We start from the raw sequence: 24,904 nt of genomic DNA, 5'->3' as shown, positions 1-24,904 counted from the left end.
TAAACACTTGAACTTGAACTGATGTGTCCACACAAGGTAGTTCTAAGTATAGGCACATCCAAGTCTATGGGCCTAAGGTATAGCCAAGTATTCAGAAACTCCTAAACATTGAATGATGTCTAAACTGAACAGTTTAAAATCAGGTATGTGGACCATTGTATGCTTATTTGTCTCATATTGAGACAAAAGTTTTAGAGTGCTGTGTGTGAAAAGGAATAGAGGACAGGTCTCATCGGTCCTGGGGATGCTGTATGCTGGTGAAGCGTGGCACAAAAGTCACCTGGGCAGCTGCTCAGATTTAGGACTCTTCTGCCATTGCTCTAATGGAAGGTCTGTCTGTGGTGAGATCTGTTCTGTCCAGCCAGGTAGTTCAGGTGGGAGATATCTAGTTTGTCACAGAAATCCCAGAGGTCCTCAAGGAATCACAGCACTACTGGCTATTGCACTTTATGATTGGCTTGCATAAGCTCTAGTAGGGGCTTGAGGGCACATTTGTGGGCGGAGGTTTCTTATGCCAAACCTGGATATGCAATATTTGCAATTTCCCCCTTTAAAAGTTTGCTTCTGAGGATAGTTTGAACGTTTCCATGATTAAGTTTTTTCCTTGTAATAGTGGAGCCTCATGACCACATCCCACGGGTGTTTCACAGGGATTATAGCTTGTACTTTTTCCCCCCTCCTTCCATTTCCATAGACTTGTATTGGGAGAGAAGCAGTTCTGAAGCAAGCAAAAACCCATCAACCCTAACCCTTAAATATGTGCTTTGTCCATACAGTGCAAAGTAGCAGGTTCACTTTATTGTAGCCCTCCATAGATGTATTTACGTACCTTCTTTTCACTCCCCCGTCATTCCGATTATCTGCCAGAAGGAAAAGAAAAGCCCTCTGTAAACTACAATTTTCCTGGAGAATATCACAATAAGCTTGGGTTGAGCAAAGGTTGGCATAGTAGATGGCATACAAAATGCACTGACATATTTTATATTTGAAAGGGTAACGGTGTATGTTTTTGCATTAGATCAGTGGTCAGTCAGTCAAATGCTACCTCACCTGGTGGTTTGTTTTTTCCCCGATTAATTGCAGTTTTTCACTTCTATGTTATTTATGAATGAAGTCTTTAATTTAATTTTATAATCTAAATTATGCATTTACATAGCAAATTGGATATAAGTATAATAAGTGTTTTATTCTATTGCACAGACCAGGTCAGAGGACTGCTGATGATCTGGAAATTATTTTTGAGGAACTTATTCACATTAAAGCCTTATCTCACCTTTCCACTACAGTAAGTCACTTTTTCTTGGTCAGTCATTGCACATTTTTGTATGTTTTCAAGCATTTGTATTGCACGAGTACGAGTACTCATGCAAATACTCGGTATCGCGGCCGATACCGATGCTTGTATCGGTATCGGTGCATCCCTAATTTGAAATTATTAAGTTACTTGTATGTTAACAATGTTTTGTAAAGATTATAAGTTCTCATGAGGAGGGGCCCTCCTAACCCTCCTGTTTTAATTATAACAGTTCTGTCAAACTGTTCTCGCTATAAAAATCCTGTAAAGTATTTTTAATAATAATAATAATATTAATAAAAACAATAGTAATCATTTTTATTTAGTGTTTTCACTTTCAAAATGCATTCTTAATTTGGGGAGCTTTTGGGGGCTATTTGCAATTTCATGGAAATAAATAGTACGCTGATCATCACTCTATTTTTCATTATTTGAATTACTAATTGATGTGCATTTATTTTGTTTTCATTAAGGTTAAACGAGAACTGGCTGGATTATTAATATTTGAATCTCACCCTAAAGCGGGAACAGTTTGTAAGTATATGGAGAGAATTTAATACAACTTAAAAGATCAAAATTAAGGTCAAAATATTTATATATTTTAAGTGCATCTGATGGCTTAAAATATTTTATAGTCTTTCCAGGTTTTTATAAATATTCATGTAAAAGGGATCTGATTGATTATATATCTAAAAAGTGTATCTTAATGTTTTAAAATGTGTTGCTACGTATGGTTTAGAATTATAGCTGTACATATTTCACCATTACACATGATGGGGCTGCTTCCTTCTTTGACAGACATTGGTTGTGTTTTGCACTTTCCTTTTTCCTGCTCTCATGTGCAAAGTGAAAATCCCATTTTTTTATTACACTCACACAAGACTGGATATTGAAGTGAAATAGGTTCACCTTAATTACTAACATTCACTTAACATAACATATGCTTTGCCCATTTATTTGCTAGGTGAACATTTGCTATTCTTTTTGTAAATCATCCGCTATGAGTCTGCTAACTTGATGAACCAAGCATCCCCTAGGTGCCTAATATATCAATAGTTAAGCAGGGAGGCTGAGTGATTGCATATAAATAGAGAGGTCCCTCTATGGGTAAAGTATAAATTACTATAGTAACAAAAATATGGAAAGACAGGTATGTAGAGACTCACATCCAAAGTTACTTTTTTTCACATTTTTTTATTATTTTCAAATAGACATTACAATAAAACAGGAAACATACTTAAATAATTTTGAAAGCACAGACATAGTAGTCAAACAGTTTTGTGGGGATTAGATATTGTAAAATATAACAATTAGGAATGAACAACCAATAGAGGGAACCACTGTAATCTGATTCCGGATGTCTAAGCCTCATGGGCTACAATAACAGGGTAGAATATAGGCTAGGACTGCTCATTGGGAGTAAGGTGAAGTCAGGTAAAGGGGGATAGAGCATTAAATAGGTTTAAACTTTAATGGGGCGGGTAAGCACTTAACACATTTCGCAGGAGATCCCATCAAATCTGTAGATGGATTGGGTCAAAGTTCAACTATCATAGGTGATCCAAGCCTCCCAAATCTTCTCGAATTTAGTGTAGCAACCATCCAAGATAGCTGTGAGTTGTTCATTAATCATAATTAACATTAATGAACAAAAATTACTTTTAGGGTAAACATTACAATGATCACTCAAATACTACACTTTAATTTCCCTTTAAACATGTCGGGTTGGTCACCTGATTGAGGGTTGTTGATTTTTTTTATTGATGGTGTGCCTCCCATTGTTCCAGACTGAAAATTGGTATGCTTTAAGACAAGCCTTGCAAGCTGGCATGCACAAAGTGGCATCAGAATGGTGCAGTCAAGCTTTAGATGTAGATATTTTGTACATAAAGTTGACATGAGAGTTTTGATTTTGCAAATACTAGCTGCTGGTTGACCGGTTTAATTGACATTTCCTATTTTACATGTAAACGTATTACTATAATTAATTAATTTCTTATTTGCAGTGTTTAACCAGGGCGAAGAAGGGACTTCATGGTACATCATATTAAAAGGATCTGTCAATGTGGTCATCTATGGCAAGGTACTTTCTCTTTCCCTATATATTCCCTAAATGTATGCGTTATCTCCACCTAATTTAAAACTGTTCTGTGCCTAAATGTGCTTTCGCTGGCGCTGACTCGAGTATAAGCCGAGGGGGGCACTTTTCACCCAAAAAAATGGGCTGAAAATCTTGAGTAAATACGGTACTTGTGCTTTTGAGACCATTGCATGAATGCTGCAAGATATTAAGGAACATTTATAAAAATCACACAGGCTGAAAATGTGGCAAATGGTGTTCTTTGCAAAGGATAGGCCAGTATAGATTTTTATTTCTTTGACAAATGGTAAATAGTAAACAGTTGTATTATAATAGTGCAAACTTAAAAAATATGTATATATCACTATGTCCCTTTATTAAAAGATGTACTGAAAGAATGCCATGAAGAAGACATTAAACAAGAAGACCTTGACCCACAAATGTAACTGTCTCTAAAAGTTACTTTTAAAGCATACCAACTGTCAAGCTTGCCAGTGTGTTTATTTCAGCTTTCAATCAAATTCCCCAGCCCTTGAATGGGTGGTGTCATAGCTGATCACATGTGCAACACCATGGCAACTGTGCTCTAAATACAGGCTAAGGTGGCACCTTCCTTTGGATAGGAGGTTGTAAGTAACCTCATTATCTTTGTTGTACTACGAAGTTGACATTTGGAATCTGATTGGCTGCAGCATGCACCATAGACTCTTTCCTTTCTGCTGTATAGCTGCCTATCACTGCAAGTGAATTAAATCCACCACTATACATTCTCTGCAGCAAAGGACAAACAGGTGTAGATTAAGTGTCACTTAATACTAGAACTGTGCTAGCCAGAAAATTATCAAAAGTAATTGGTTCAAGATTTACTAAACGTGCAACAAACAGATGTTCATAGAACTGTAAAGACTCTCAAAAATGTTGTTATCAGAATTAATTTTTTTCCCTGAAAAATAGTTTTTTGTATATTAAATGAATGAGTATTGTGGAAACTCATTACATTTTCTTCAGAATGGACAAATAATAATTCCATCTGTGGCCAGCCTAGGTCAACAATCAACAATCAAACAGACTTTATTTTACTATTATAGACCAGTGGAAGATGAATGTCTATCTGTTTTTTTTGCACCAACAATGCCCTCTATATTGCTTTGTCAAAACAAAAGGTTCGATCAGGCAACATTCACTAGTCCATGGTACTGTGCAACCTGTAGAGACACCCCATGACCAATCAATGTAGAGGAAGAATAGATCATCTAGGTTGGACAGATAACAAGTATAGTGAGAATGTCTACATTTTTATGTGAATTACAGTCCTGAAAATATGGATCTTCAAGAAAGTAAAAATGTTAAATGATGTATAAAATTACTTTCATGTAATATTTACAATATAATTTATAATAACTCTCAAAGGCTACTGCCCGGAAATTTCAATATTTGCCTTCTAAGCCTGAAACACAAAGGGCCTGATTTACTAAAATAAATAAAAACAGCAGGGATTGACCATTAGTACCATTTTAGACAGGCAATTTATTTGCAGCAATCCCCTTTTGTTTTTAATGATTTCTTGCAAGGGAAATCATAATTATTTTTGTAGGAATTGCTAATTCTGCAGTGTTTTGTAGCTCAATTGCTCAGTGATTGCGTTTGAGCAGTATTTCAGGTCAGCGACAAGATCACCAGTGACAATCGCTCTTCATTCACCTCTATGGCTTAGCTGCATATTATTGAAGGAGAGCAATTTTTGGCAGAGCACACCATGCAAATGCTAAAGCGCTAGTTTAACTTGAAGCTACAAACTGCTTCTTAGCAAAACATTGTCAGCGAGTCTAGTGATTGAATTGTTAGCTACAAATCGCTGTTAATCGCTGGCATTCGCGATTTGTAGTAAGGATTAATCTATGCTACAGAATCACCATTTTAGGGTATGCTTAGATGCTTGCCAATCGCCCTTAGGGTATGCTTGGAGCGTGGGCCAGCATGAGCCAGCATGATCACTGAGCTTTTAACAAATTATTATTTTTTCTATATGGTATGCATGATAACAGTAGTTACATAGACCCAAAATTCACATTTTTATCTTAGGCTTAAGTGTATATTCTATCATCTCTTTATTGAACCTGTCACCTCCAATACAGAAGTTCTAGCACAGCACTGGGAAGACTGCTCTCCCCTCTCACTGTTTACAAGGAGCGGCAGGGTTACTTTTAACCCTGTTGCTCTCCATTCTAGAGACTTTGGCGGCCAGCGAGGAGAGATCTTCAGCAGCGAGTGGGAGGACAGACCAGGAGGACGGAGCCAGCGAGGACGAGAGAGATAAGCGCGAGGGGGAGGGGGACGCGGGGCGAGGACGAACAGGCTGCAGTGTTATTACAAATGATCTTGGCGTCATCGCCGAGATCACTTGTAAATAAACAAGTGGCTTCTTCACACTACATTTAGTAGGGCTAAATGTAGAAAACAACTTACCTCCCGGCGCCGGGAACTGCATGTCCCAGGCGTCAGGAGATTTCACACCGCTTCCGCCCCTCTGCTCCCTGCCGCCCAGAGGCCGCGACTCGGTGGCCTTGTGGCGAATCCGGCCCTGATTGTATATTCACAAGTGTGCGAATGTATACACACAGCAAGGTAGAATGAATTCCATGAACATTCCATTCAATACATTCTATAGCAGACTACCCATGTTAGTTATTCCATGTACATACATAGTAACCTATTCATGTGTTTCCGTACATCATGGGCATGTAGTAAATTTTGTGTATATAAGATTTGCTTGTTCACACACTAATGAGGCGCAATTGTACGCAAATATACTTTAGTGCATCATGGTCCATACAGTGCCGCGGAGGTGATACTTTCTAAAGGAAAACTGTAATTGCAAGCAACCATTTTCTTGCAATGTAAGGTTTTTATTATTAAGAAGTTTGACCTTTCTTTTCTGTGTCTGTCTCAGGGTGTGGTCTGTACCCTTCATGAAGGAGATGACTTTGGAAAGTTAGCTCTAGTGAATGATGCACCTCGAGCAGCATCTATAGTACTACGGGAAGACAACTGCCATTTTCTGCGAGTGGACAAAGAGGACTTTAACAGAATTCTGAGGGTTAGTATTAACTGTCAATGTTGACTGTGTAGTTTGGCATTGTAATGTGTATATTGATTTGAATAAAAACAGAAACATTGTTTTTTTTACTACTTTCTGTGTTATTTTTATCTATGATTAAATTATCAACGTTTAGTTTAAGTAATTTTATTTTTATACCCTCCCCCCCACTTTCTAGTTTAAAAGCTCCTCCAGTCTTTCTACCATTTTCCCTCCCAGGAATGCTGCACCTTTCCCATTAAGATGCAGCCCGTCTCGGCTGAAGAGCCGATAGCCGACTGCGAAGTCAGCCCAGTTCTCCAGGAAACCAAATCCTTCCATCTGACACCAGCTCCGGAGCCACTTGTTAAGCTCCCTCAACTCGCGCTGTCTGTCCGGAGTGGCTCTTGGCACCGGCAGTATCTCTGAGAAAACTAGTTATAGGTAGAGTCTGGTGGGCTGAGGTAGCCCCTGGCTTGTTATATGTCTTAGATATTTATATAGAAAGAGCTCCCTGACATTATTCTGGACTCCTGTCTACCTGGGAGTTTTGGTTGTTCCAGGATTATCTGTGCATGTTCCAGCAACTCTTGTTATGTGATATAAAATAAATGACAAATCCAATAGGAAGAGTGAGACTGAATAATAATGGCCGGAGCAAATGAACTGAAAGGTATAGAGATCTTAATTAGGGATGCACCGACACATCGGCCGCCGAAACATATCGGCCAAAAATGGCACTTTTGGCTAAATGCCGAAAGTGCAATTTTTCTGCCAAAAATGACATAGTATGGTTACCCTATCCTCAATTATGAATGAATGGGAAGTGAACTACATCACCTCCTGTTTATTCATAATTGAGATTTAGGGCTTGTTCACACAATATACAGTGCGTTCCAGCATGATTCGCTGCTGGAACGCACTGTATTGCATCCTGACCATCTCCCTGCATTCTGGGACAGGAGGGGGCATAGTGGTGCATTAAAGTCGATGGCGCCGCAGCCACGCCCTCTGCCCGCAGTGCTATCGCCCGCACCAGAACGCGTGGCACATCAATGCCTGCGTTTAAGCCCAGTGGGATCAGAAAAAAAATAATGCTTGCAGCATTTTTTTCTGATCACGCTGGACTGGAATGCAGGCATTGATATGCCACGCGGTCTGGTGCGGGCTATCGCACTGTGGGCGGGGGGCGTGGCTGCGGTGCCCTTGACTTCAATGCACCGCCATGCCCCCTCCCGCCCCTGAACACAGAAAGCTGGCCCGGGATGCGATACAGTGCATTCCAGCAGCTAACCGCACTGGAATGCACTGTGTATGGTGTAAACAAGCCCTTAAAGTGTGTGTCCAGCCCAAATGTTTATTCTTAGATGTTGTGTTAGAGAGACTTCCCCTCACTTCCTGTACTGGTGGCAATGGTTTTGCCAGACAGGAAAGGAGGAAAATTCTGCAACAAAGAACAAACAATATTAAAAAGCTAATATGGGCTCTAGCCTTCCCCTACTCTACAAAAAAGGTATTTTTACACACATCTGGGGATAAAACATACATCCAAAAGTGTGCAGGCAACCTCTTATAAGTGAGTAGTCAACATACCGTGTTTCCCCGAAAATAAGACAGTGTCTTATATAAGGGAGCTGCGGCTAGCACTATCGTCAGGGATTTCTGTAATATGAGATCTACCACCGAACTAGGTCTTATTTTCGGGGGGGGGGGTCTTATATTACAGAAATCCCTGACGATAGTGCTAGGTCTTATTTTCGGGGTAGGTCTTACTTTCGGGGAAACACGGTAGGAGGACTGCTTGGGATAACTGTGCTAAATGGAATTCTGAAATGAAGTAGAACTGTGCAATAGTCCAGCAATGTCACCTACTCTAACATATATAGCTTGAATGCTGCTGTAGGCCAGAAAGCATTAACATATGTCATGCAAACAAGGAAGGGAAGCATAACCTCAATGACCTTGGGATGGTCTTACCAAATTTTGGTTTCTGTGCAGATAGCTCTGGTCTTGATCATTCCCCTTACTTGAACTTAACTAGCTGAAATAACAACAGACAGGAAATAAAGGGACCTTGTAACAATAATATATTGTATATTTATTCTCATTCTTTTAGGATGTTGAAGCAAATACAGTGAGGCTTAAAGAACATGATCAAGATGTCTTGGTGTTGGAGAAAATTCTTTCTGGGATACCAGTGTCAGCACAAGGCAACACACAGTCCCCATATAAGTATGTGTCAGTCATTATAGTCAGTCTCTGCTATTCTAATCAAAGTCTACAATAACCACTTCCAGATCTATAAACTGCACTCCCATTTATTATAGGAAAATAAAAAGTTCAGAAATGCACAACGACCATTTAGAAAAACACTTCTTAATTGGCCTTACTATTGCAAATCAAATCAGACAGATTTCTGTGGGCTACTGAGCTCTGCACATAATCATTGCTTGATGTAGGTTTAGAATACATTTTCATAAGTTCTAGAGATGTAGCAGTCCCCAAATGTTGCTCAGTTAGTCTCTTCAAGTTAGTCCTTAAAGGGAACCTGTTTGATGTTTAACCAGTTAACAACCTATGACAGAGAATCTTGTACATCCTCAAGTCCGAATCGCGGTAAAAAAACGCGCGACAGACGCGCATAAGCAATACGCCTAGGTGTGAACGAGACCTAAGCCCAAGTGTGATGCTGCTGGGACCTGCTGTCACAATCTATGTAGCAGAGATGCTGTCAGCAGTTATTTTGCCAATGATTGGCAGACATGTGTGTTTCAGAATTAGTGCTTGTTGGCAAACAAACATTTATACATTGTGTTAGTTTCAGCTGTCAGGAGCAGCTAATTACAGTGTGTATGGTTATTAAGCAGAAGTTGCTGAAGCAAACCTAAAACTATAAAACAAAGTTTAGGCTTTTTGTATTAAACGTTTGCGTTCTAAAATAATCCCTGATTAACCCCTTGGTTATACTTGCTAACTAGCCCCAATTAAAGTACAACAAAAGTCTCCAGTATGATAGTTTAACAAATACCAAATCCAGTTAGTATGTGAAGCACAAACCTTAAGTAAACAAAAACTTCCTTTACCTTTACTGACTTAGCCAAATCTTCCTTTATTTGTGCCTCACACTCTCCCCCTCCTAGACACTGCCTCTCACAGTGGGAGGGTTTTAGCAACAGAACCAGTTAATTAAAAGAGAACTATGGCCCAACTTTTTTGCTACATTTACTTTGTCCTCCTGTGACCCAAAACTCAGCATATAGCAGGCTACTGTTTTCATATGAAAACTGAATTGGAAGCACTAGCAAGCCTATAGCTCCTGATGAAATTGTCAGGAGCTCAGTATCTAAGGTACTGTATATATAGCCTTATACACTGAGTGGCCATATTATTATGACCACCCCATCAGTACTTCGTTGGGCCACGAGATGACTTCGTTGGGCCGCCTCGTGACTCCACGAGATGTTGAAAGGTGATGCGAGGAATCTGACACTGCACTGTTGCCCTTCTGTTGTCTTGTACCAGTCTTGCCACTCTCCGTTCTGCCCTAACATTGACTAGTCGCTGATGGCCACAATTCGCACGTTCAGACCCAGATTTTCGGCTGACAGTCCAGTCTTTAAACACTTTAACAACAGCTGCTCTTGAACATTTAAAAAATTCTGCTGTTTTGCTGATACTCGCTCCATGGCTCCGAGCGCCAACAATCATCCCACGTTCAAAGGCTGTTAAATCGTGTTGTTTACCCATATCTTCAGAAACAAATCACTTCTACTGTCGTGGTAAACAACCTGCTTCCCTATTTATAATGGTCTGGCCCTCTAGCAACTTCAGCGCAAAATTATAGCTAATTATAGCTAATTTGCGTACAAACGTCAGGTGGTCATAATAATCTGGCCACTCAGTGTATATCCTATGCATAAAATTCTATTTTAGCTATCTCTTGCCTATTAAAAGTTTTAGAAAATGTTTTTTCTTTTATTTTTTAGGTACACTGTGATGTCTGGAAATCCAGAAAAAATCTTAGAACACTTTTTAGAGACCATGCGCCTTGAGCCAGGATTGAATGAAGTGACAGGTAACAAAGGTGCAATAAAATTAAATTATATATTATTAAGCATTTCAATTGAATTTCACTGTAATGTTCTTATAGACATTCTGAGGCATCTTTACTCCTGATGGAAAGGCTCACTGGAAGGTCCCCCCAGCATTCCTGCCTCCTAGTTTGCTGTGGTTCCTTGGGATTACTGACGGTCAGTAGCAAAGCAGGCAGTGAAAGCTGGGTCTGAGAGTCAGACATTTACCTAATGTGTAAAACACGAACAGCTGAGGTGAGTTGAGACCTCCAAAGCTGAAATCTAGGCGAACAGCCTAAATACATAGTTGAAAATACATTCTGATCTGCCAGTCTTGTGATCCAGGCTGCCTGTAACACATCAAAGTCACATCAGCAATTTCATTTTTCTCCACTGCAGTTAATCAGTACAGCTTGGTCGAAGACCAAGCCTTTTGATTGGACAGTAAAAGAGCATGAGGTGGTCCCTGTGCCTTTCCCCTCCAATAACCAAACTCTGCCTGGCTTACAGTACTGACCCTCCCTTATATCAGTCTAAGTGCTTCTGCAGAGTGGATTACAGGCAGCTAATAAAAAACACTTCCTTGGTCCATTCCTTCACCAGTTGTATTTAAAAAAAAGCTTAAAAGATGAATAACCACCACACTCCAGTGCTGCCCTCTGTGTCCTCCTTCCTTCGCTTGTCATCACCATTCCTCTTTCTGGTTAAATTCACCCAGCCTCATTCAATCCACTCCCTAAAAGCCCTGGGGGTGCATAATCATGCTGGCCTTGATCGCAGGAAAATGCTATAGAGAATGCTGCTGATGTCATAACATGCAGCATTAAAAACTGTGGTCCACTGCCACTGATGAAGATGAAGAGGGACCACAGATTGTCATGAGATTGTGCTGAAGACAGCTGGAATTAAAGTATGTAAAGCATAACTGTTCTTTTTTTTGTATGGGCTTCAGGAACTTTAGTTCCATATTAAAAATGCCCCTTGTGTACATAATGCAAAACTGCAACCTTGATGATATTTTATATGACTTCTATCCCCTCATATAAACTGTTTGTGTTTGCTCCTTTTTATTACAGAGTAGTAATTTTCTGACTTCTTCATTTCCTCTAGACAACGCTTTAGATGACTTTTTTCTGATGCACTGCGTTTTCATGCCAAACTGTCAGCTCTGCCCTGTGTTGATGTCCCAATATCCTTTTCCAGAAGCAGTAACATTGCCCCAACATGGGAAAGTGTGTTGTTCATTGTTTTCTGTTATTATTTTCCTTCTCATTATGTGTTTGAATACCTAAAATGTCAAATGCCTAGAGACTAGAAAAACGTAACTATCACATGGTGTGCTAGATGGGTCTTGGCTTAAAGACCATCTCTGGGCAAGTCAAATTTCTAACCACTCTTCCATCCCTCTAGAGAACTCCTTTTTCTTTTTTTGTATTACCTCCTATGATCCTATGAAAATATATATATTTTTTAAAGTCTGAGTGACGTTATCATCTAAATTGAGGGTCCTCCAGTGAAGCAGGAAGAGGAAGGACTATGTGTGTCACATACATGTGCCCTGAAGAATTATTGGGTAGGGGAGTATCTTGAGGAAATTGGTCACCCAGTGCACAACTAGTCAGCTTGGGTAACCAGTCTCCAAAGCAGGAAATGCTGCTGGTACAACAGATAGCAGTCAGCATTTATTAATAATTTAGCGGTGAAAGGAGCAGGGGGCTGCTTGACAAAGTGCCTCAACAATAAAGTTGGGTCACTTCCTTAAATTTTTCCATTTTCTCCCTGGACAGTTTAAAAGGAAATGCATAGGTTTTTGTATATATTTTCTTTCTTATCATGTTCCAGACTAAAATTTAAATCTTAAAAAGTTAGGTGAGCATGAAATATGAATATTTCATATGAACCTTTTCAGCTAGCAGGCTTAGGTTTAGGCTGTTTTTGGCATGTTTGCCAGGCTAAACCTAGCTGAAAGAAGCCAGAGCTCAGAAACTGAAGCTCCTTACCCCTTTTATCCCAATCCCGGCCTACCCTGTTTAGATGGGGTCCAATAAGGTTTAATCAGATAAAGAGAGCTTAAAGGCAAACAGCTTGTAACATGCTGGGTTTTTTAATAAAACACATAACCATCCTTTTGTTGTCAATGATGTGTATCAAACATCATGGAATTGAAAGCATCAAACAAAGCATATGGCTGTGGTTTAATTTCTCCCAATAAAGCTAAGAATTTCAGTCCTTCTGTTGGGATTTAGAGTTCCATAGTATATCGCCTAGCAGACTGTGTAAAAAATATTCAATGTTGACTACACAGGCTATACATAAAGCCAGTTTACAAGGTGGCAAATACTTTCTTTGGGATTCGGGACGCAGTTAGTAGAATTACTTCCACCATCAATGGGATCTGGTTCTGTGACAAGAAGATGACTACACACAAGTCAATAGTGGACATCAGTAGTCCTTCTTTCACCAATCTAGACACTGCGGTTAAATGACTGTAATAAAAAATTAAGCAAGTATATGATAAACAGACACAAACTTTAGCTGAAAACTCCAAATAAAAGAAGACTGGATATTCAAAGCAATGATGCGTTTTTCCATACTTGTGAAAGGTGCTTGTATGCTGTAGGCACTCGGTCTGATTGATATTTAACATTTCCAGTAACCAATAAAGAATGTTTTGTGAGGTCAAATGTGCTTAGGGACCAGATTTTTTGTCAAAAATCACAAACCATCAACAATAATATTCATTAGTATGTTTGATCTTGTCTATTACTGCAGCTAGCGTGCTTTTTCAGAAGGACAACACCAAATTACATTGTTATATAGACATTTTAAATACAGACTACATTAGCCCTTCAGATATAGTTTTTCGTTATTTTAATAATGTCTGTTTAGGGCGTTTCAGTTTAGCTGTCCTGCAATATAAATATCATTGTCAGTGTTCGCCTAGCTGCACATAACTGCATTGAACAGAGATAATAAACAGAATATTTAAGGCCAACTTGTTTCTGCAGATCTGACAGCATAATTGTTGTGTCTGTTAGTTTTATTTATCTAGTGATTCTCATGAAATTATTTAGAGATGTAATTGTTACTGTTCACTTGCAGTTTGTGGATGTATTTTGCAAAATGTTTTTTACAAGTTTCTGGAGGACAAAGAATAATGGAATCTACAGAATTTAATTACAAAACATAAAATGTGATTTTGAAGGAGATTCAATCAAATCAAGCATCCCTAGTGATTACAAAATACTTTAGGGATTATAGAACTGAAACAAAAGTGAACATGTAAGCAAAACAGAAAAAATATCCATACACATAACTCTGTGTACTACCTGCTAGCAGCAACATTATTCAATTAAGATTTCTTCATTTCTAAGTGCGGAACCAGTTATAATTCATGTTTTACTTACAAGATGTAGTGTGACTGGTTGTTGTGGATTACTTGGCTAAAGCAGTAACAACTTAGTTTGAATAGAGCAGTTAGTCTTAGTTTGTGAAACTAAGAGAAATGCTAATATGCAAATTAGTTGATCTCCTAAATCAGATACTTAGAACAATTTGTGGTCGGTGTCTACTCGTTTTTACCTAAGTGGTAGCTGTGCTGTGTCTGTGCCTCTCAACACCTTGCAATATTTCTTAGGGCATATGTTGATGAGGCTTTGGGCTTGTATGAGGGGTATCAGTTTGAGATGCTTCTGACATCATTCAGAATTTATGGAGAGGTACATCTCACCTGATCTCCTTTTGACCTACATTTCACTGGCTTCAAGCAAGGGGTTGATTTACTAAAGTCAAATAGGCTGTTCACTTTGCAAGGAAATTTGCACTTTGCAGAATTTTTCTAGCTTGGTGAATGTGGTGACATTTGTGGTGAATGTGGTGAAATAGCCAACCATCTGCAAGGAAATTAGAAAAAAACTGTATTTTTCCTTGTACATAATTGGCTGATGGAAGTCAGCAGAAATCTGCCTCATTCACTAAAACAAGGGGAAACTTGTTTACTGAAGCACAGAAGAAAAAAAAAGCTGATTCAAGGAAAAAGAGTTTTTTGGTTCACAATTAAGACCTTCTCAACTATGAGCTGCTAAGGATAAGTAGCTACACATGCATTGGCTGTTGGAGACCATAAGCACAAAATTCTAAATCAAAAAGCAAAAATGGAATATATTGCAGTTTACCAATCTTTAAATGTGGTGACTTGATTAGTTTTCTTTTTTAAACTTTTTCCCCTTAATTTTCACCTGGTGATCTGGCCAATAAAAAAGGGGCATCTAGAGAGTTGAGACAATCCATTTAATAATGACAGGGGTGCTTACAATTGTAAGCTTTTATTCATTCATGCAAAACCTTTATCCCAGAAGGAAAAAAGAACTGTTGCTGTAACTGCTTAAAATGTGTTAGCTGGAGATTAGATTTAATTTGTTAACCAAGTCCATCTAAATCTAGTGTCATCTAACACTACCCTCTCCACAGGGAGGCAATGCCTTTGTCTAAGGGTTGCTCTGGTGCTCCTCCATAGTGTGGAGCAAAGATATGAAGTGTGTTACTGGCCAGATAACTAGGGTAAATGAAAAGGAAAAAGCCTAAAAAAAACTAATGCAGTCACTACATTTAAGGATTGTCATGCTGCAATTTATAACATTTTTGTATTTGGGTTTAAATAAGAGGCTTTTGTATCAAGGTACCAGTAGATAGAACTCATGTTACATCCTAGGGATGCACCAATACTTTTCAGATACTGGTATCTTATCAGATACCAGTGGAGATACTTGGCATTTTCATGAGAACTACCAGGGTTGCAGTGGTTGTAGCTGGGACCTGGCTCTGGCACTCCACCACTGTCCTGAAATCATTAGTCGATATTGTTTTAGAAAAACTGTCACATGACAATAAACAAAAATGTATCAGTACTTGTATCTGTGAGTACTTGGGCAAGTATCAGTAATTGTACTTGCAAAACTGGTATCTGTGCATCCCTTTATTTATATTTATAAAAACAAAATCATACATTAAAACAGAGATGTGCAAATCCCAGGAGCTCCGTGTGCTCCTTACAAATGACAGCTGCCTCCTAACTTTTGAATTTTTCTCTAGTCTAGTCTTGGAGCTCGAAAAATATCTGTACTTGTACCGAGTGAGGTACTTAGTATTGGTGCATCCCTATTACATCCAGCACAGAAAGGGATAGCAAGCACTTGTAAGCTCCAAAAGCAATGGAAACCATTTTTGAGAAAGTAAACTTGTCTCCATCCTGGGCTAATTCATCCTGTGGATATGATGAAGAACAGAGTCACTGGATTCAGGTATATAGAAACTCTGTAAGCTTGCATCTGTAATAACTTAAATTAGCCAATAGATATCACCTAAACACCAATCATTCTGCAGAGGAGAAAGGAGTGATTTATTGTGGGAATCTGCAGTTCTGTTTTTTTTGTTGTTGAACGGTTTGTGCTCTTGACAATTGCAGCAAAATCGTCAATCTGGTTTCTAAATCTAAAGAGACACAACTTCCCAGCATGGGGCTAGATTCCCTATACATAAAATATATAAAGGCCTAGTAACAGAAAAGGGGACGTTAGATGATAGATATATAATTACAGAAGATGCCAAGGAATTCATACTACAATAGAACTTAACCAATTGCGGCTATAATCTGCAGTATCCTTTGTGTTATATCTGCCATTGCAAAGGGAAAATCGTCAGTAGACTTCACAAAGTAATCATGTCTAATGAGCGCAAATTACAATCTGTGTATATTTTTTCTCTTTCCTTATTTTTGTAAACCTTAATCTCTGTACAGAGAGCTATCATTAGCAGGATTTAAAGGAAGCTAATGTAAAATAAGAAAATGCCAAAAATTACAGGTACCTGCGGTGAGTTTGATAATAGGGAGGTAAAAATATATGAAATAATTATACGGCTGCAATAGCTGAACAAGAACATGACTAAGAGGAACATTAAACTTGCAATTCACATTTTTAACACTGGCTGTATTGACAGCATTATTGCATGTTATTGTTCTGACTGTTTGCAAGTGTGTACAGTTTAATCCCATACAACAATAAGCAGCTTTAATGGATGCTGAGACTTGTTTAAAGCGTGGCATCATCTAAATGTGATGTGTTAATTATGTTATATGAAATTAAATAGGATTGAACTTTGCAAGTTATATCTTTAGCAAAAGCACGGTTTAAATCTACACAGATTGCTTTATGTTTATGCCTTCCTTTGTGATCTTTGTTAAAATTTGAAGCTTTAATTTGCTCAGCTACAGCCTTAAAATATGGTAGCATATGGAAAAAACAAATGTATCCCTAGGACTCTGAAAGGTGTTCCCATCTTAAAGTGAATCTTTCTACCCCACAAGCACCTCAGTATAGTGATACCTTCATCATCCACTCCATTGGATGAAGTCAGACCTCAGGATCTCTAGTCACAGATCCTCTTCTGTACAGTAGAAGTATTTGCTTATCTATCTTAGCAGTGTAGATGTGTTTTCCGCTGAAATTCGTATGGCTCTATTAAAGCCGTATAAATGGCTGAGGTTTGTGGTTCTATGAAAGTTTAATGAAGCAAGAGTTTAATGAAGTTTGTATTAAGGTTGAAGAGTAAGTGTGTGCAAGAGCATTAAGCATTTTATCAGAATATAAAATATTGTTGTGGTTATTATTATTATTATTAGTGTTACTATAACATTTACCCCGAGCACTGCTATGTCGCTGCCTGTGCTTGATACATACTTCATGTTAAGATCAATGATACAAATTGTCACAGTTGCAGGGATCTCAAGTCTCCCTGATGTTCAGGGAGTCTCCCTCTTTTAGATAGCGGCTCCCTGACGTCCGCGAGAGAGGCATTTTCTCCCTGAAAGGTTTACTCTGAGTAAACCTTTCTAGTAAGATATCAGTGGGTAGAGTTTCAGAGTGAGGCTTGCCTCCCGGAGGAAGGTCATGTGATCTCTAGAGTAGCCTCAGAACTAGGCTTGTCTCTCAGAAGGAAGAAGCTACATGCTGCACAGAGAGGGCGGACATAGACTACTAATGAGAGCAGATACAGGCACTGCTGCAGGGTTGAGAGAGTGCTGTTAACCCTTTGTGGATAATATAGAATCAATTATATGACCTGGTTGTCTAGTTATAGAGAATATTTATTTCATTTGCTGCCCATAGCAACTAGTCAACTGTGTATCAGGGACTTTACTCCTCAGTGTTTTTTTTTTTTAAAGGTCTTGGGCTGTCTAATAAATTGTGACCTTTACACTGACAGATACTTGAACATCAATTCACAAATCTGATATATATTATTATCATTATTATTTTATTTATATTCTGACGGCCGCTGTAAAAAGAAAAAAAAAATAAGAAAGGGCACCTCCCTGAAATGAGACGGGAACCTCCCTGAAATAAGGTTTTGCAGGTTGGGATGTCTGCAGTTGACACTGCCAGTTTTTACAAGGCCCCTTGATTTTTAGTTATGCCCCTGGCCTGCACTTTATAACACTTCACCCCCTCTGGAACCATACAACTGGAATCTAGAGAGAATCCAGCTCTTTTTTTAATCTCTCTGGATTTTGTCAGTATGGTTCTGGTATCGGTCTCCACAAGCTTGCTTCTTCCTTTGTCAGTATGGTTCTGGTATCGGTTTCCACAAACTTGTTTCTTCTTTTGTCAGTATGCTTCTGGTGTCGTTCTCCACAAGCTTGCTTCTTCCTTTGTCAGTATGGTTCTGGTATCGGTTTCCACAAACTTGTTTCTTCTTTTCTCAGTATGGTTCTGGTGTCGTTCTCCACAAGCTTGTTTCTTCTTTTGTCCGTATGGTTCTGGTGTCGTTCTCCACAAGCTTATTTATTCTTTTGTCAGTATGGTTCTGATGTTGTTCTCCACAAACTTGTTGCTTCTTTTGTCAGAATGCTTCTGATTCTGCTGCAGTAAAAAAAAAAAAATTAAGTATTGTAATAGATCTGAGAATGGTCCTTCATATTTGGTAAATGTGACCCCTGCATGTACAACCCTGATCTCGGTAGTGTTACTAGACTAAAACAAACCATAGATATGAGATGTCAGAAGATCAGGCTGCACTATACAAATGTTGCACAAAGCAATCTTCACATAAATATGTATTTTCGCCAAACATGCATGCTTATTTAGCGTGTAGATGGCCCTCCAGTTGGCCTTACATAGGGGTGGGGAGAATGGAGATTACAATTCACTAAAGGTTGGGGAACGGGGACAACAACTATTAGACTAAGAAGGCAGAATGTATTCATTGAGATCTTTTTGAGACTCGCTTAGAGGATCTTTTGAGAATACAGCTTCTTACTTTTAGAGTGTCATTATACTTTGAAGTGAGTAAGGGTTGATATACTAAAGAAGTAGAACGTGCTTACTTATCAAAGTAAATGTTCATTTAGCATTGTAAATATGGTGATGCTATGTTCATTTAATCATTCAATAATATGTAATCACAAATGCAGTGTTCACCGTACTCAGTGAGCTACATAAAGATTATCTACTACTATAATAAACATCCACCTCAATTACATCAAGTAATTAAATAATAAAAAAAGGTGAACGCATGAGTATAGTAATTGTAGCACGATATTATAAAGGACTGTTAATTGATTCAGTCTTAGTTTGCAGTGGAGAATGTTTGACCACCACAAGATGGCACTCACGCTCTTTGCGCTCTCAAGAAACAGAAGAAAAATGTGTCCATCATTAACATTTTTATTGTTTATCTAAACACTTGAAAAAGAACAAGACTCTTTTTTACAGGCTCTTTATATTGAAATAAAGTCAGTTTAACTATATTCTTAAAACAAGAACAAAAGTTAGGTAAATATAGGACTGGTATGTTGGTGAAAAAAATATATTACTGAAATTGCAGTAAGTAGATAAGCTTCTTCCCTATAAACTGTTTTCCTTTCCAAAGGCAACATATTAAAATATATATATTCATCAAAATTAAGTTCATACATCGATCAAAACTTATATTTAAAAAAATGGGTGCTAAAGTGTCTGACGCACGGATGACACCATCACAGAATAAAGATGGAATGCATAACGTCAACGGCACAAGCTATGAAGCAAAAATATTTATTTATTTATTGTCACAAAAAGATGCAACATTTTGGGGCCACCAAGGACCCCTTCCTCAGGCAACAGTGCTAGTGATGTTTTGCACTTTTACAATAGGGAGCACACACACATATACAGGTGAAACTCGAATAATTAGAATATCGTGCAAAAGTAATTGCAGTAAGTGCTGCAAAAGGGGCCCAAACCAAGTACTGAGTACATATGCATGCTTGTACTTTTCAGAGGTCCGATATTGTTCTATGTACAATCCTTGTTTTATTGATTGCATGTAATAATCTACTTTTTTGAGGTTGTGGATTTGGGGTTCTTGGGGTTTTCATGGGCTGTAAGCCATAATCATCACAATTATGACAAATCACGGCTTGAATTATCTTGCTTTGCATGTAATGAGTCTATCTCATATATTAGTTTCACCTTTTAAGTTGCATTAGTGAAATAAATGAACTTTGCACGATATTCTAATTATTCGAGTTTCACCTGTACACTATGGGAACTTTGGGTAGAAGCCGGTAAAGTGCACATCATTAAAATTCATATTTTACAAAAATCAGTAGGGCACATGTCAGTATTACCAAATCAAAAACTGATTAAGAAGTGCTTCTTTTGTCCCCGTGCACGTTAAGCATTTAGGAAATTAGGGGTGAATGCATTTACTGTGGACATTGTCCCTTTGCTGTATGGCAGCATCTTTTTTCATGTTTGGCTATTTATGATAGAATGAGTTTTATTTTGAAATATATTTTCATATATCATATATATCAACATATATTTTAATTCAAGCACTTCCTTAACTTCTCCGCACTTACCATTCCCAGCCCTCCCAGGGCACAGAGCAAGAGAAAATGGATTATGCCATTAATAACAAGCGCAGGGTGATCCGATTGGTGCAGCTGTGGGCTAACCTGAATGGGGACTTGTTACGGGAAGATGAAGTCGCTATGGCTTTTCTTGAGGTAAGCTGTTGTTTCAGTTTTATTACATACCACTTGCATATTTTGTATATAGGACGGCACATTTCAGTGATATTTAAAGTTGAACTCCAGCCTTCCCTTCAGTTTTGTACAGTTGTACAGACTCCTCTCCTGAAATTACTTTGAGCCTCTCACAGTGTGCAATGGACACGACAGCAAATCAGTTGAGCCCTCCTCATTTCCTGGCTGGAGGACGTCCAGCATTATTCAACTCTTTCTTTCCGCGGACTTACAGTTCCTGTCCCACCCTTGAATTCGATGAATTTCAGTTCTTTCAATCATGAAGACTCAACATCATATTTGGGTATTACCCAGGTAGTCTGCATCCAATTGAAGCCTGCCTAGGAATGCCCACTCCTCCAGAATGATATCCACCCATCAAGGCATTTTGACATTTGCAAAACTCTTTCCAAGAGCCAGCCCACTGCTTGAATCAGGGTTGTGGTCTCTTGAGTAGTGAGGTGCGCGGGCTTGGTGCAAACCAAGTTCGCCCAAGTGGACGCAAGACTGTCATTGACACACCTTCCTCCCGGCCCAATCAGTTGCAGTGGGGGGTTAACTCAGTTCATACCAAGTCCCCACACATCACTACCCTTGAGAGGAGTACTAAGGCAGGGTGCTGTGATGTTTTCAGGAAGCTATAGACAGCACCTTACCAGTCCCTTCTACCAGCCATTATCTGGCTGCATTGCATAGTGAGGTATGTAATAAAAGTGGAAAGGTAATATAACATGGGTGCAAAAATTGAAAAAAGGGCCTCAGTCATGAAGGGGTTAAACATTTTATTATTTATTAGCATGTTGATGAGGGGAGTAACCAGGGAAGCCCCTCCCTTCCTAAGTCTTAGGGGGTTATTCACATAGCTGCCGTAGGCAGCCGATTGAATAACCGACCCGAAGTGAAGTGAGCCGAACGCTGAGCGGCATTCCGCTCGGCTATTCTGCTCGGTACCTCTGGTGGTACCGAGCAGAATAGAAAAACAGTCAAAAAAATAATTCTTGCTGTATAAGGGATTGCAAGAGGTTGAAGCCAAGCCAAATTCAGGTAGTTAACACCAGTTGATTTTAATAAAATATATTCATAAACAAATAATACACTGTGCTATATAAATATACCAAAAAAGCACATGAATAAATAATAATGTCCAATCAAATAACTTAACCCCAAATGATTGATATAAAGGGGTTGATTTACTAACCTTATAAACACGCCACGAACAAGTATACACCTCTGTAGTGTGTTCCCTCCCAGCATGATCTATTGGTGGAATCTAGACACTTTTGTAGTGTGTACACACCCAGCAGGTGTGTTGTGCAAAGCCCTGCATGAATTGCAAGGTGATGTTGTGTAAATTAGCTCTACATTGTGTTGCTTGCGTTGATGAATGCAGGAATGTAAATGCATGAGCTAACCATTTTTGTCTAAACTGTGAAGCAGCATTATATATGCATCATGTGCATGATTTTTCCATATATGGCATTAGTGGAAATATGCTTTTAGAGACTTTTTGGTTGATAAATACGTTTTGCTGTGTAAAAATCACACGCACCTGGTGCGTGCGTGTGTTTAGGTTAGTGAATCACCCCCAAAGTGTCAAAGTGCATCAACATTTATTACAAACAGCAAAATTATTTGTGGCACTTTATATCACTAATTTGGGTTTAAGTTATATATTTGGACATTATTATTTATTCATTGGATTTTTAGGTATTTTTATATAGTACACTGCATTATTTGTTTGACTTTTTTAGGTTGTGTAAATCTCATTGTAATTGTGTATTTTATCTGCCTGGATTTCAGCTTTAGTAGGTCTTGTCAGCTGAAAAATACACTTGCAAGCTAGCAATGTCCCGATAGCCAGTACAAGATGGATCATTAGCAGGAGAGATTCTGCCAGGCCTTATATTGATTCCATTAGGTCCCTGTTAGAAGTGAATGAGAGGACTGGAAGAATGCGGGTGATGTTTGCATCAATACCGTGTCCTCGTACTAATGTGAATCTAGTGGGAGAATTTGTATATCTGCTCCCACACTTCATTATGAGCTTTTAGAAATGTCAATATGTTGCAATTTTCCTTAAGAGACTTTACTATACAATAGCTTCCAACTAAAAATATACATAATGATCGTGATAAGTGGGCAAGTCATTTAGAAGCATGATTTTTACACAGAACATGGATTTTACAGGCCTGTCTCCATGAGATGCACGGCTAACCTGCAATTACACCGCACATGGCTGTTATTAGAGGGAGAGAGCAATCATTTTATATAGCACTTGCTTCCAACTCTCTTTACAACTACTAGCTCATAGCCTATTAACCAATTACCATTTTACTTTATACCCCTATAGAATGACAAACACCAAATTGACGTGGCAGTTTTAACGGAAAAAAAGACCAGGCAAGATTGAGGAGATTCCAATTTATGCCAAATTACATTAGTTATATTTTTTCCTTTTTCGTGTTTTTTCTCATTAAAAAACACTTAGCTTAGCAGATACGTTTGATTTGCATAATCAGTGTGATTGTGTGTTGTCATTAAACTTCCTTAGGTTAAACACATCATTGATAGACAGTATATATATATACTGGTGTGGAATGGTGTGAATTCATCAAATGTAAACAAATATATATGCCATAAAACAAGTTTTAGCAGGCTGTATGCCAATGAGTAAGTCAATTCTACTTTGCCAACAGATACCAATTGTATTTTTCCAATTTGACAATATGAATTTAAAACTCTGAATCTAGATAGTGGCTCGGGCAACATAGAAATGTTTGGTTTTTTTAACAGATTTTGGAATTTAGAAGTCTGAATCTAGTTGGTGGCTCTGGGCAGCATAGAAATGTTTGTTTTTTTACAGATTTTGATATATGGGATCCAGTAAGAATAATTTACTTTAAAAAAAACTACTAAAGGGATCCTAAACAGTTAGAAATTGTCCTTTGGTATTAACTAATTGGGTGCAATTGTATGGGGTAAAAACAGCATCAAAAGATAAACTACAGACCATAGTTACACAAAAATAAATATTTTTTTCAATGAAAAGATAGGCCAGCAAGTCAGTTTAATGTCCGTGGAGACCTTGTCCGATGTGTACTTAAAAAGACGGTATAAGAACAGAAAAATCAAGTATCTTAAAGAAGAACTTTAAGGCAAATAAAATCGTTACCCTTGCAGTGGGGCTAACCTCACATTATATGGGTTAAGTGCTCGTTTTGCTATGGAGCTAAAATAACAAGAGATATACTCACCTGAACCATGATACCGGCTGGCTTCTAGACTGGTCACTTCAGCCTCGCTCCCCCTCCGCTCCAGCGATCTAAGGTCCTGTAAGTCATCACGTCCTATACAGTGTATTGAAATATATTTCTGTTATTTCAGCGCCCTAGGCAAAATGAGCTCTTAACCCGTGCAGTCGGCGTGCAAGGGTTAAGATTTTATTTACTTATTTAAATTCTTACTAGCAACATTTTTCCTTTCCATATATTATTTATTGTATTAATTTGCAATGTGCCTCTGAACTTACTAGGCAATTTGACTACTCCAGGAACAGTCAGTTTCCTAGCACTGCCCCCTCCTTACACATCATAGCCCTCTCATCTTCTGGGAGTCTAATTACTGTCTGTGTTGACCCAGCTACTCCACCCCTCCCCTCCCAATATAACCTTTTATGTAGCTGCTGGGGGAGGAGCAAAGTAGCATACTATACAGTGTTACTAGAGTGACAGTTGTGAGTCTGCTGGATCCGCTGACATTACATTCAAGATGGCGGCACCCAGCAGTAGTCTCAGGGCTTTTGGATGGCTACACAATGGATGGCTTTTGGATGGCTTTACAGTTCAATGACATGAATAAAATATGATAAATGCAAATATAATCTTATTGGAAGATTTTAAATGAATGGTCTGGTAGTGTCTTTAACAGTGGATGTACTAATCAAATAAAATGCATGTCAAAGGTCTGTTGCATGTTATTATTATTATACAGGATTTATGTAGCGCCAACAATTTGCTCAGCGCTTTACAAAATGGAGGATACAGTACAGTTACAATACAATATACAATACAATACAGTTTCAGAACAATAGGGTTGGGAGGGCCCTGCTCGTGAGAGCTTACAATCTAGTAGGAGGGGCAAGTGATACAAAAGGTAATAATTGTTTGGACTGAGTTATTGGAGGAAGTAAAGGTAGTTACTTTACTAAAGTCTCTGAAATAGACATCTCCATATTGCTGATCACAAGGATTCAATGATTCCATTACAGCTGTCATTTCATGGTGCAGGTTTTAAACTATTGATGGGTTGCTGTGAA

General features: G+C 38.5%; 1 protein-coding gene across 3 annotated transcripts in view; it reads left to right on the top strand.

Annotated features, from left to right (window-relative positions):
- RAPGEF4 (Rap guanine nucleotide exchange factor 4) overlaps window positions 1–24,904 on the top strand; it is a 237,287-nt gene that overhangs the window by 162,558 nt on the left and 49,825 nt on the right. For all 3 annotated transcript variants that reach the window (XM_018572340.1, XM_018572346.1, XM_018572344.1), the window contains 8 exons: window positions 1,201–1,285; window positions 1,768–1,828; window positions 3,301–3,377; window positions 6,325–6,471; window positions 8,567–8,682; window positions 10,437–10,525; window positions 11,634–11,712; window positions 20,421–20,571. In XM_018572340.1, the coding sequence (XP_018427842.1) occupies window positions 1,201–1,285; window positions 1,768–1,828; window positions 3,301–3,377; window positions 6,325–6,471; window positions 8,567–8,682; window positions 10,437–10,525; window positions 11,634–11,712; window positions 20,421–20,571 (805 nt within the window). The remainder of the gene's footprint in view (window positions 1–1,200; window positions 1,286–1,767; window positions 1,829–3,300; window positions 3,378–6,324; window positions 6,472–8,566; window positions 8,683–10,436; window positions 10,526–11,633; window positions 11,713–20,420; window positions 20,572–24,904) is intronic.

This window comes from Nanorana parkeri, unplaced genomic scaffold, assembly GCF_000935625.1.
Source record: "Nanorana parkeri isolate BGI_ZX_2015 unplaced genomic scaffold, ASM93562v1 scaffold44, whole genome shotgun sequence".
Classification (NCBI taxonomy): domain Eukaryota; kingdom Metazoa; phylum Chordata; class Amphibia; order Anura; family Dicroglossidae; genus Nanorana; species Nanorana parkeri.
This window is presented reverse-complemented; position numbering and strand designations above follow the sequence as displayed.